General features: G+C 46.9%; 1 protein-coding gene across 1 annotated transcript; it reads left to right on the top strand.

The window, feature by feature from the left end:
* Positions 1 to 206: 206 nt before the first annotated feature.
* On the top strand, positions 207 to 8,306 carry LOC119884213 (ectonucleoside triphosphate diphosphohydrolase 6-like; the record flags this gene model as incomplete). The annotated part of the gene is given in 10 exon segments (XM_038694679.1): positions 207 to 282; positions 3,526 to 3,561; positions 4,469 to 4,557; positions 5,032 to 5,111; positions 5,200 to 5,264; positions 5,516 to 5,617; positions 5,704 to 5,844; positions 6,264 to 6,320; positions 7,392 to 7,504; positions 7,580 to 8,306. Coding segments are annotated over 10 exon segments (843 nt in total), but the record flags the coding sequence as incomplete, so codon positions are not given.
* Positions 8,307 to 12,911: the final 4,605 nt, after the last annotated feature.

The raw sequence follows: 12,911 nt of genomic DNA, 5'->3' as shown, positions 1-12,911 counted from the left end.
CTCTGTTTAATCTGAAGCTTTGCTCTTATTATCAAACTGATTACGGGGGTGATTTTATTGAAAATGATATTAAAATATTTAACAGTATCACAGATACGCAGTGCACCTCGTGGGTCAACAAGACGATTTATCACATTAAAGTGTAATTTGACTGTAAACCAGCCACAGCTGATAATAAAAAATAAACGCTGTTCCTGTGTGTCCAGGTGAGGGCGCTGTTTCAGGAGTCTCCGTTCCTGTCCGGAGACGACAGCGTGTCCATCATGGACGGCAACGATGAAGGTACGAAGTTTTACGGCAGCTGGAACAGATATTTATGATAAAACGGCACGAGCTGACGGTCCGCTCGGAGTTTATCTGTCCGGCTGCAGCGTCCTGTTCCGGTTCGCTCTCAGCGCCCCCAGAGCGTCGCGGTACAGCAGACAGACACAAGCCTTGGTTCCATCGAATTGTTGAATTTTAAGTGACCTTTTGAAATGAAAATGCGTGTTAGGTGCGTTTCCATCAGCTGGTTTGGAGCGAATCAACCGAGCGTAGTTTTGTCAGAAGATGACGTGCGGCTGCAAACCAGAAACAAAAGCAGTTGCACGGACCTGAGGACACGGAGAGAGGACTTGTTCCCACGCGATATGAGAATATCTGAAAACCCCGACGGCAGAAACAGCTGATCAACGTTCACTACAATAGATCTTATTGGACAAAGTGTTTCCATCTCCCGTTTAGCACATTGACTCTCTCTGTTTTTGAATGATGCGTTTCCATCGACATGTTCTAAGGCGGTACTTCAGAATACGTAGAGGGAAACACGATCACAGAGAGCAGCTAGTGAACGTAGTGGCAGCTACAGAGGCAGATCTCTCCCTCAGCAGCTCACAGAGAACCTGGACTCACCAGGAAGCATCACGGAGATCTGCGGAGATCCTGTAAACTACCTCCAGATGATGGTACGTTACAGAAACCAGCATCTTCCCACTGGGGCCAACTGGACGTTGGTCAGCATTAATGTAAATGCAGCTGAACGGTCCGGAGTTTGAGCTGCCAGTCTCCTGGACGTGACGCTCACCTTCATACGTCTCTTCGTCTCCTCATCCTTTCATTTGCTGAACAAGCAGCTCAGATGTTTCTCCTCCTCGTCTTTCACTGCACGGAGAAACATTTCCCCAACCGACACCGGCAGTATGGAGGATTAGAAAGGAGCTCGAACAGGAGGCAAGGGTCGTTGTGTCGCAGCCACAATTTACCGTCAGCAAACATCGGGTTGGAAATCTATACCAAATTTCAAAGAACTGTGGACCCGTTAAGACCCGAGCAACACCTCAGGTCCAAAACACAGGTGAGCAGACGTTCAGCTTTTATACTGACGATGGCTACAGACGCGTCCCAGAGACGCCGCTCTAGGACAGAGACTCCTCCCACTTTAGAGACATGAGGAGGAAGAGGATCTGTGCTGAAGGAACCAGAACCGAGAGTCCACGAGTAGAATCTGAATCCCTACCCTATGCTGAGGACTGCAGACCCTACAGGAACCCTGCTCACAGGAGGAGAACGGAGCTTCTAGAGAAAACCCGTTACACAAATCTGAGCCTTCAGCTGTTTTCACATTCATAAATCTGGAAATACGGCAGAAAGGTTTTTATGTGTATAAAAGCAAAAGGTGAATGTTTGGAACGTACTGAGAGCAGGTCGTTTAAACAGGCTACCAAGTTAAATGTCGTCAGGACGTCGTTCTAAAAAGTGTCTTTCATTGAGCCGGACCGAAATCACCTCAGAACGCCTCCTTCCAGGGTCTTTTTCTGTCCTGACAGAGCTGCAGAATGAGGCTTTAGATTATGGCCTTATTGATATCATCCCTGCTGGATCCAGATGTGAAGCTCCGCCAGATGTTTGGGCCGTCCCTCCTCCTCCTGGTAGTTTTGTCCCTGCAGTGAACTTTCTTCTTCTCTGCATTATATATATACTCTGTTTTAACCGCTCGTGGACACGCAGCTCGCCCACAGTTAATCCAATCCTTTTAAAGTAGTTCATACAAGCAATTATGGCCATGTGGGATAATGTCCCACTTAATCTTAAAGTGGGGGGTGATTATCTCCCCGTTTATTCCTCAGGCTGAAGTGTTTTCTCCTTCCCTCTGAGTGGGATCAGCTCGTTACGCCGCTCGCCCGTAAATGCCTCTTAATGATGACTGAATGAACTTCTTATCCCGTCAGCCACTAATGGACGGATTCCTCTGCCGTCCTTTCAGGAGTCGAACCGGCTTGCAGCGGTTATCGCTCAGATGTTTCGCCGTTCTTGGCAGGGATGCTTATCCCCGGCCGAGATTACCCTCGGCCGTCCTGAGTGGAGGCGACTCGTTGCTAATGCAGATCTCTGAGCGGTTAGCTGGGGGTGCTAAGTGCCGGTGTTTAGCGTCCAAAAGCCAAGTCTCTCTGTTTGTTTTGTTTGAAAATGGCTTCTTAGCGTTTTATAGTAAAGCTCCTATGATACAGTTTCTATCAAGCCCTTTAATCATCCACTCCTGCTTGCGGACCAGGTCAGAGGTCTCCGGTAAAAGGCACTAATGCATGCAGCCGAGAGCAAATGTTCAGCCACGGACTCTAATGTGGACTTTGAGCTGCCCTGAATGAGCCGCAGCGTAACGCACTTTACGTCTTTAATAAATGTCTCTTTATGCTGCTTTATCAGCCGTCTCTGTGTAGATCAGTTAGAGGGCGACTCGTGTGACGCTGATCAGTCCAACGACCTGGACCTGTGAAATGGTGCTAATTAAAATCCTTGCTTCTTGTGCTGGATAATGAACTCTGATACATGCTTACATATGATACACACTCTGTGTACTGTGTATATTGTGCTGTAGTACCTTGTATATATTGTACTGTAGTACCTTGTATATATTGTGCTGTAGTACCTTGTATATATTGTACTGTAGTACCTTGTATATATTGTGCTGTAGTACCTTGTATATATTGTACTGTAGTACCTTGTATATTGTACTTAGTACCTTGTATATATTGTGCTGTAGTACCTTGTATATATTGTACTGTAGTACCTTGTATATATTGTACTGTAGCACCTTGTATATATTGTGTGCTGTAGCACCTTGTATATATTGTGCTGTAGTACCTTGTATATATTGTGCTGTAGTACCTTGTATATATTGTACTGTAGCACCTTGTATATTGTGCTGTAGCACCTTGTATATATGTACGTAGTACCTTGTATATATTGTACTGTAGTACCTTGTATATATTGTACTGTAGCACCTTGTATATTGTGCTGTAGTACCTTGTATATATTGTGCTGTAGTACCTTGTATATATTGTGCTGTAGCACCTTGTATATATTGTACTGTAGTACCTTGTATATATTGTACTGTAGCACCTTGTATATATTGTGCTGTAGTACCTTGTATATTGTGTGCTGTAGTACCTGTATATATTGTGCTGTAGTACCTTGTATATTGTACTGTAGCACCTTGTATATTGTACTGTAGCACCTAGTTGATTGAGCTCTGGTCTTTTCCATCAGGGATTTCTGCCTGGATCACCGTCAACTTCCTCACTGGTGAGAATTCAACACACACTCACTACCAGAACAAACCAGAAGTCTGATGTCAGCAGAGACATTTGAGTTCTTGGTGCTCCTTGGAAGGTCTCTGTAAGTTGTCCAAGTCAGGGCAGAAATTTTGAAATGAATCCCAGTCTGTGCAACTGACTTTCACCCAGGAGGAGACTGGTGTTGGTTTCAGGTGTAAAACAAAAAGTCAACATTTATTATTTTTAGTGAGGTTAATGTCAGTAATGTAGTTATTGTAACTCTTTCCTGAACCTAACCACATAGCTTTGGTGCCTCACCTTGAACAAACAGCGACATTTCACAACAACCAGTAGTTTCAATCATTTTGGAAGTTTAAACGGACGTTGCGTATTTATTCTTGGTAACTTGACTGTGGAGCCCTACATGTCCAAAAGCGACGCTAGAGGGGACCCGGGGCGTAATAACGGGACACTAGAGGGGACCCGGGGCGTAATAACGCGACGCTAGAGGGGACCCGGGGCGTAATAACGGGACACTAGAGGGGACCCGGGGCGTAATAACGGGACACTAGAGGGGACCCGGGGCGTAATAAAGCGACGCTAGAGGGGACCCGGGGCGTAATAACGGGACACTAGAGGGGACCCGGGGCGTAATAAAGCGACGCTAGAGGGGACCCGGGGCGTAATAAAGCGACGCTAGAGGGGACCCGGGGCGTAATAACGGGACACTAGAGGGGACCCGGGGCGTAATAACGGGACACTAGAGTCCAACATGCAGGACCCACCAGGTTTAAAGTGCAGTTTGGGGGTTCAGGTTGGGCATGTAGGTGTCAGTGAGACGCAGGAACAAACGTTTGATTAATGTGGAACAGAAATAGTGATTACCTGTTATTGGATTATAGTGCAGCTCTCTCTCTCTCTCTCTCTTCCCCCAGGTGATCTTCACAGTGCTGACTCGCCCACGGTGGGGATGCTGGATTTGGGGGGCGGGTCTACTCAGATCACCTTCAGCCCTCAGGACGAGGTGAGGACGACACAGAGAGAGAGAGAGAGAGAGAGAGAGAGAGAGAGAGAGAGAGAGAGAGAGAGAGAGAGAGAGAGAGAGAGAGAGAGAGAGGAGAGAGAGAGAGGAGAGAGAGAGAGAGAGAGAGAGAGGAGAGAGACGACCCCCCCCCCTCAGTCAGAGTGAAGGCGACTCTGTCAAACTACCAAGATGGCGCTCCATTTTAGAGGCTTTAATCTGTAAATGCCTCGCTAATCCTAAATAAACACCCTCACACATGGGGGGGGTAGAAAGGAAGAAAGGGAGGCTGCTTGTTATGTAGGTCAGGGTTTGTACACGAAGGATTGGAGAGCAGTTCACCAGCAGTCATCACTCAGACGGTCAGGTCACCGCACGCCGCTGCAGTAATAACACTGATGATGATGATAAATCAGGTGTCCGTGAGGAAGACCTGACGAGACGGTGAAGGTGTTTGACTCTCTGCTCTCTGTGCAGAAGACCATCCAGACCTCACCCATCGACTACATCAGGTCCTTCCGGATGTTCAACGTCACACACACTGTGTACACCCACAGGTACGCCCCCCCCCCCCCGTGTCTAATGAACCGCCTTTAACCTGATCTCTGCCGGTCTCCATGGTAACCCGCTCCCTCCTGTCTGCAGCTATCTGGGACTGGGTCTGATGTCGGCTCGACTCGCCGTCTTAGGAGGCGTCGACGCTTCGCCCTGTACGTTCCTTACTCGTTTTCCTTCCTGTTTTTCAGCCCCCCCTCCAGATAAATAAGCCATTATCTAATCTTTTAATAACAGCGAGATTAATGCCTCGCCTGCTGCCAGCTGTTGCTGCGATTTAGCTGCTGTAAGAAGCTGCACACAGACCCGCCCTGCTGCCTGCGCATGGCCAGAGCGTGGACAAAATAAGGGGAACACCATTAGCCTCTTTAATACAGCAGCTCCCTCTGTGTGTCTGTGTGAGCAGTGGGGGGCAGCACTGAGCTGGTCAGCCCCTGCCTCGCTCCGGAGTACTCGGGCAGGTGGGAGCACGTCGACGTCGTCTACACTGTGAAGGGACAGAAGGCAGGTACGGTGCGCGCGGTGATTTGGTCGGTTGGTTTACCCATCATGCAGCGGGAGCGTGTAGGAACCTTGCGGCTGTGTGTGTTTCAGGGGAGCCGGTTTACGAGGCGTGTCTGAACAAAGTGGAGAAGGTTCTGTACAGGAAGGTGGTGAGAGCGTCCGAAGCGGCAGACGTGGAGTTCTACGCCTTCTCCTACTACTACGACCGGGCCGTCGACCTCGGCGCCATCGGTAGGAAGCTAATGCTAATGCTAACACCTGTTTCCTCAGAAACTCTGGTCACATTTCTACACAGGAGCAGCTCAGAAAAATCATTTTTTCCCAGTAATTTAATTCAAAAAGTGAAACTTTTATATTTTCTGCAGTCATGAAATATTTTTAGTTTAATCTTGATGATTTCAGCTCATGGAAATATTGAAATAAATGCTGATTTGAGAACAGCCTTTAGTGAAATTTATTCTCATTCATCAAGTTTAAATAAAAAAAGGTTGAATTTTTTACTTTAGATGTAAAGAATCTAAAATATAATAAAGTTTCACTTTTTGACTTGAAAATGAGATGCTCCTGTGTTTCACGTGTCGAACATGTCGGACTTCCTGTTTCTCTGCTGTGGGATTGAACCGTTAACGTCAGATGTTTTCTGTGTTCAGAGGAGAAGGACGGAGGAACCATCCGGGTGTCCGATTACACTGAGGCAGCAAAGAGAGGTGAGGCGGCGCCCTCCGGCTGTCAGCGCTCTGAACTGCACGTTGCACTCAGAGCTGAAGCTGTTTTCATTAATCATCTTTAGATCTTTCATTTACTTTTTATTCAAACCTCCCTGATAAATAAGATAAGGTGATATTTCATTAAAAATCTTATTTTCAGTTAATTATTTTAGTTTTATCTAATTTAATGAAAACTATGAAGTTTGATTGTTTTAATCATCTTAAATTCAAACTGTGGCTCTTTTTTACTGTTTACATCCAAACAGCTGATACATCTAGTGTTTTTCTTTCTGATTTTAAACGCTGCTGTCGAGGTGGAGCTACTTTGATCTGATAGGTGTATATATAAATACACAGGTGCATGTTAGAATTAGAATATTGTGAAAAAGTTCATTTTCCCCGTAATTTAATTCAAAAAGTGAATTTTTGAAAATATTCTAGCTTCATTAGACACAGAGTGAAATATTTCAGGCCTTTTTTGTTTTGATCTTGATGATCACAGTTTACAGAAATCAAAAATCTCAAAATATTAGAATAATGAATGTTTAATGCAGAGATGTCGACCTTCTGAAAAGGTTCATTTATGCTCTCAGCACTTGGTCGGGGCTCCTTGTGCATTAGTTCCTGCATCAGTGCAGCCTGCGGAGCTGCTGAGGTGCTATGGAGGCCCAGGTTCTTCGGTAGCGGCCTTCAGCTCGACTGTATTGTTGGTCTCTCGCTGTCCCCTTGACCTGAACCCCATAGATCCTCTTTTTATCCTTTATTTATTCAGGGAGCTTCACTGAGGAAGCCCTGATCACAATCACACCTGGAAGTTGCCCAGTACAACCAAAACCATCTAGCTGCAGCTTCAGCTAGATGGTTGCAACAGAACCCGGGACTGCAGTTCTTTTGCGACAGCGCCATCTAGTGGACTGGTGGTGGTAATGCGCAGCAGCAGGAAAGAAGTTAACCCTGTCTGCTGTCAGCTGTAGGGTTAACCGGTCGACATTCATATAATCGGTAACTTTGGTTTAGGCCATAGACAGTAACATCACTTCCTGTTTAAAGAGGTCACCTGATGTGTTGCAGTCTGCAGCGGCCTCTCCGTCAGTCCTCCACAGAGTCCCTTCCTCTGTCTGGACCTGGTCTACATCTCAGTCCTGCTGCAGGAGCTCGGATTCCCCCCCCACAAACAGCTGAAGGTGAGTAACGGTCTGGGCCACGCTGACCCCCTGTGTTTGAATCCGGGTCTGACCTGTTGTTTGTTTGTGTGTCAGCTGGCGAGGACGATCCACCAGGTGGAAACCAGCTGGGCTCTGGGGGCAACCTTTCATTACATCGAGTCCCTCAAGAGACACTGAAGCTTTTATTGTGAAAAACCAGAGATCCTGGACCTCCTGAAGACCTCATGCGGCCCCCAAAGCCTCCCTGTGACAGACCGGAAACCCTCCATAAACACTAAGCAGACTCTGCATTAAACCAGTTTAGCAGAAATGAAAACGTTTTCACCTCCTTTAATCTTTGAGTGTTCGGTTATATGTTGAACCTGTTGTTGGATTTTATTATTCTATGTTGTGTCAGCGTGTGTTTGTTTGAGTCCTTTATATTGACAGTAAATCTGGATTCAGACATGTTTTAACTTTTATTGACCCGAGGTCAGGGGCGACACTCCAGTCTGCTCCCCCGTCCCAGTGAAACCAGTAAACCAGGACGGGGTTCACGTCTCCGACCTCACCACGTTAGACTTGACCTGTTTGTACGACAGCGCTCTGATTGTTTTCTGCTCTGAAGGATCTCCTGTTGAGTTTGGGTCGATTCAAACGTCTCAACTTTAATAATAATAAAATCTATAGAAGCTGTAAAACGTTTTCAGGCAAACTGTAAAAAGGTTGTGATAACAGAATGTATTTTTGTCTGATTATTTTACACCTGCTACCTAAAACTATCTTTCTTGTGCATTTTAACTTTGTTCAAGAAAATAAACTATTTTGATTATTTACAGTCGATACGTCTTTACTAGTAAATTGTCTTGCTGCTTGTCCGTTACTGTTTATACTGAAATCAATGATTATTTTACAACTGAATACATTTGACGTGAATTCCAGCTGCTGAGTTATGCTAAGCTACTTAGCTTCAGCAGGAGTTTAGCTGGGTTTGTATTCTCCATCGTGAGTCCCGATTGAACTTGTCAAGCGACGCCTCAGGCCTTTAAAATGGCTATTTTTTTATCTAGCAGTGAGTTCAGCAGCAGCTTCCAGTGCAGTTATGGTGTGTTTCAGGCAACTCGGAAATTTCCAACCATTTCTAGAAAAGTACCATGAACAGAACTTTACGACCCACTTGTGACAAAATACGAGAAGCAGCAGAATGACGTCACATAAACGGATCTTCACCTGTATGTAATCAGAATAAAAAGCTCAGATAGTAAAATCACTGATGTCGTAGTATCAGAATCTGAAATACTTCATTGATCCCTGAGGAGAAATTCTGTAATGTTCAGTGAAACACGCTGGCAGAGTTACTTCAGCTGTGTGCACAAGTCAAGAACCATTATGCACCTGGAAGGGTGGAGCAGTGGATAAGACACATGCCTTGGTGTGAGACCTGTGTTTGATTCCCACTGTGACACATCCATCAACGTGTCCCTGAGCAAGACACTTAACCGCTCGTTGCTCCAGAGACGTGCGACCAGATGTAGCAGCTGCAAGTTGTTTTGGGTAAAGCTACATGAATAATTATTATTGGACAGCTTTAGCGTCGTGAGTTGCGAGGCGTCTGGAACGCAGCATATCTGCTGACTTTAAAGGTTTTCGTTGGTGAAGCATGTCAGGAGGTCAGACTGCAGTCAGGTTCTGAAGATGAGATGCAGCTGCAAGCTTGGAAAATGTTCATGAAGCTCGTGCAAATATGTTTTTGTCCAACTGTCATTTCCAAGAAATCAACCCTCGTCGTTAAGGTCGCCAGTTCCAGTTGTTTTGTACCGTCGATGCTTCCACCTGCTCCCTTTCTGACGAGTCTGATTAAAGTCTTCTGGACTCATTCACAGCTTCACTTCGGTCTCAGAGATGAATATTTATAACTTGGTGGATGATTGAAGCTTCATGATGAGGCGGGAAAAATCCACGATGCGGAAACCAGAGTGGCTGGACAGAGAAATGAAATCTGACCTGTCAGGTTCACCTGGGACAACATGGGCGAGTTCAATCTCAAAACGGCTTCGAGGTATGTTTTCTCCCGTTTGGTGGGCGTGTCACAGGTGCAGTGTTAAAAAAAAAAAGAAAAATCAGCACGCTTGCGCACACAGCGATGTGTTCAAGGCACCACCGTTTCTGTTGAAATAAGGGTTTTGCTACATTTTGTAGGTGCTTAACTTGTAAACATGCCTCAAGGCACTGAACACACCGTCTGCAGCCAAACAGTTCAGACACAAAACTTTTATTCATGTGAACTTTCCCCAACAAACAAGCTCAGATCAGATAAATGAACACGTGTCAGGTCGCTGTGATGTCGCAGCCGACCAGGAAGTAGGCTAATGGATTCACCTGAAAACGTTCACAGCAGCAGCAGAGAAGCTTTGAGCCGAACACACAGTTGTCAGATGTGACAGCAGCTTCGGAAGCAGGAAGAGAGCGAACAGTGGGAGGAACAGGAAGAGGCGGGTCTCAGGTGAGGAGGCGGAGTCTCAGAGGAAGGCGTCGCACCACTCCTTCAGACACTGAGCGCAGGACCCGGCCTGACGGGAGTTTGCTCCGCTGGCGTCTTTCAGCCACTCGGTGAACATCTCTGTGTCTTTCTTCAGCAGCAGGAACTGACCCAGAACCACGTAGGCCTGAAACACAGAGGTCAAAGGTCAGCTTCTCGTTCACAGACCTCTGCAGACGTCCTGGTTTCATTTCAGGAGTGTGTGGTTTAAACTGCCTGCAGTGATTCACCCATTCCACACTTTATCAATTTCAAAGGGTTCAAAATGCTGCTGACAGACTAAACTGCAACAAAGAAAAGACAACAGAACTGAAATTTATATTTACTCATTCGGCAGACGCTTTTTAGCCAAAGTGACATTTGCCAATACAGTAAGAGATCTACTGATCACAGTAGACACTACTAAGAGCTGTTCGTACAGCATCAGTGGGGAAAATACGTAGAGGAAGAAGTAACAGTTAACAAATAGGAGTGTTGTAAGGAGCCAGAAGAAGAGCACAGGAAGTGCATGTCAGAGGTCAGAGGTGTTGTTCTCTGCAGAGTTTTCAGGAGCTTCTTGAAGTTAGAGAGGGACGCCCCTGCTCTGATGGCGTGTGGTAGCTCGTTCCACCATCGTGGTGTCACAGATGAGAACAGGGACTGAGATCGCTTTGTGTGAAGGGATGGCAGAGCCAGGCGGCGTTCGCTGGAGGAGCGTAGCGGCCGAGAAGGAACGTAAGTTTGGATTATGGACCCAGCAGTCTCTCTGTATGCAGCATCAGGGACTTGAGTTTGATTCTGGAGGCCCCAGGGAGCCAGTGGAGTCCTTTTGGGCTGATCAGAAACCAGACGCGCTGCTGCGTTCTGAACCATTTATAGGGGTTTCACCGCACAAGTCCTTATAGGCAAGTCCTGCCGCTCGGCAGCCATCTCGGCAACACCTCCGGGCAGCTACTTCGGACTGACAAGACCGGGCTCCTATCTGACTGAATGGGGAGAGAGCCAGGACTTTCACCAGGACATAAACACTACATGAATACAATCAGCAGGAAAATCTGTTAAAAATCGCTGAAAGAGTTTGTTACGTCCCCGCTGTCTAGGGGTAGGAGAGACGTAAACATAAACCAGATGAATTTGGTATGGGTGGAAAGATTATTTATTAAGCAGTCGGATACACACAAAATAGTCAAACAGAAAATGGGCAAGTGGGTGCTGCGTAAAACAAAGAACCAAATATAACAAAAAGAGATCCCTCCTACGTGGGGGATTACTAAACTACTTGAAAAAAGATAAACAAAAACCTCTCTAGCCGTTGCTCAGAAGTGGAAAAAACACAGGGAGCGCAGCACCCCTAAACCTAGTGTCACTAAACAAATATTTAACTACCAGGTGTGGGTAATCAGTGAACGAGCTTTCCCTAGCCCAAGTCTGTAGACCAGCCCAGGTGAGTTACCAACTCTCAGTAACACACAGATCTCACAAACACAGAAGCTGTTTCCACTGAGGATACAGGCTCACACAGAGTTCAAGGTTAGGACCAGCGTCAGGGCAAACCACATGGCAAAAGGTAGCTGCCCCGAACCAGCAGCAGACGGGCGCATTGCACATACCAAAGGGCATGACGGTATACTGCAGGAAGTGATCGGGGGTAACAAACGCAGAAACATTGGAGGCACGCTCGGTCAACGGGACTTGCCAGTAGCCTTTTAACAGGTCCAATTTACTGACAACACGGGCATTTCCCAAATTGTCGACACAGTCCTCCATGCGGGGCAATGGGTATGAGTCGCGCACTGTGACAGAGTTAACCTTCCTGAAATCTGTGATAAAACGCGGTGAACCATCAGACTTCGCTTCAACTAAACAAGGGGAGCTCCATGGGCTTGAGCTGGGTACAGCTAAACCGTGTTGGAGGAGGTACTGGATTTCTCCCTTCATTAACTCACGCTTGTTTTGGTTAGCACGGTACGGGTGAACTTTAATGGGCCGGGGGTCTGTCAGCTCAACATCATGCTCAATAACATGAGTTCTGGTCGGGATGTCACAAAATAGACACAGGAATTGGTCAACTAGCTGCATTACGTCCTGTTGGGCTGCAGCAGGCAATATGTAATAATATGTAATAATGCTATAACTGGCTCGGCAGAGTTTGCAAGGCTTCGGTGTTGAGGAGCCGGGCGCTCGGATGCTCCGGATGACGCGGCCGCAGGTCATCAGGATCGGGCGCGGATGCAGGCTCTGTAACAATTACTGCCACAACAGCGGGGACGGGCGTAGCGGTTGACGAGGTGGACTCATTTCCCTTAACCGGAACTGTATCTCTGTCTCTAGCGTGGTATAGCTTCATCATATTTATATGACAGACCCGGGTTTTCTTCCTACTCTCGGGAGTACTAATCACATAATCCGTGTCACTTAGACGCTCACGGACTTCATAAGGTCCAGAAAACCTAGCAGAAAGGGACGAACCTGTAACAGGTAGTAGGGTTAATACCTTATCGCCTACATGAAAACGTCGGGACACCGTAGAACGATCGTAGCGGGCTTTCATCACTGCTTGTGACGCAGAGAGGAACTGCTTGGCGGTGGCATTAGCTTGATGCAAGCGTTCTCTGAACTGACTAACGTAGTCTAATACGTCGCGGGGGCACACACACTCACGAGACAGGAACTGATCATGCAGCACTTTAAGTGGCCCGCGGGGTGTGTGTGCAAACACGAGCTGTGCTGGACTAAACCCTAATGATTCTTGCACCGCATCACGAGCAGCAAACAGCACAAAGGTAGCTGCCCTGAACCAGCAGCAGACCAGCCTATTTGAGGGGGAAGGTACGAAGGCGGTCCTGCAGGCAGCTTGGCGATTGGAGAAGGGGTGGTGTGCCGCTCCAATCAGAATCGTCGGAGATGGGAGGCGGGATCAGCCAGGCT

Source organism: Micropterus salmoides, unplaced genomic scaffold (assembly GCF_014851395.1).
Source record: "Micropterus salmoides isolate LMB-PRFRI ecotype aquatic unplaced genomic scaffold, ASM1485139v1 Ms_hic_scaffold_3281, whole genome shotgun sequence".
In the NCBI taxonomy this organism is placed as follows: Eukaryota; Metazoa; Chordata; class Actinopteri; order Centrarchiformes; family Centrarchidae; genus Micropterus; species Micropterus salmoides.
The sequence above is the reverse complement of the archived record's forward strand: the minus strand, read 5'-3'. Positions and strand labels throughout refer to the sequence as shown.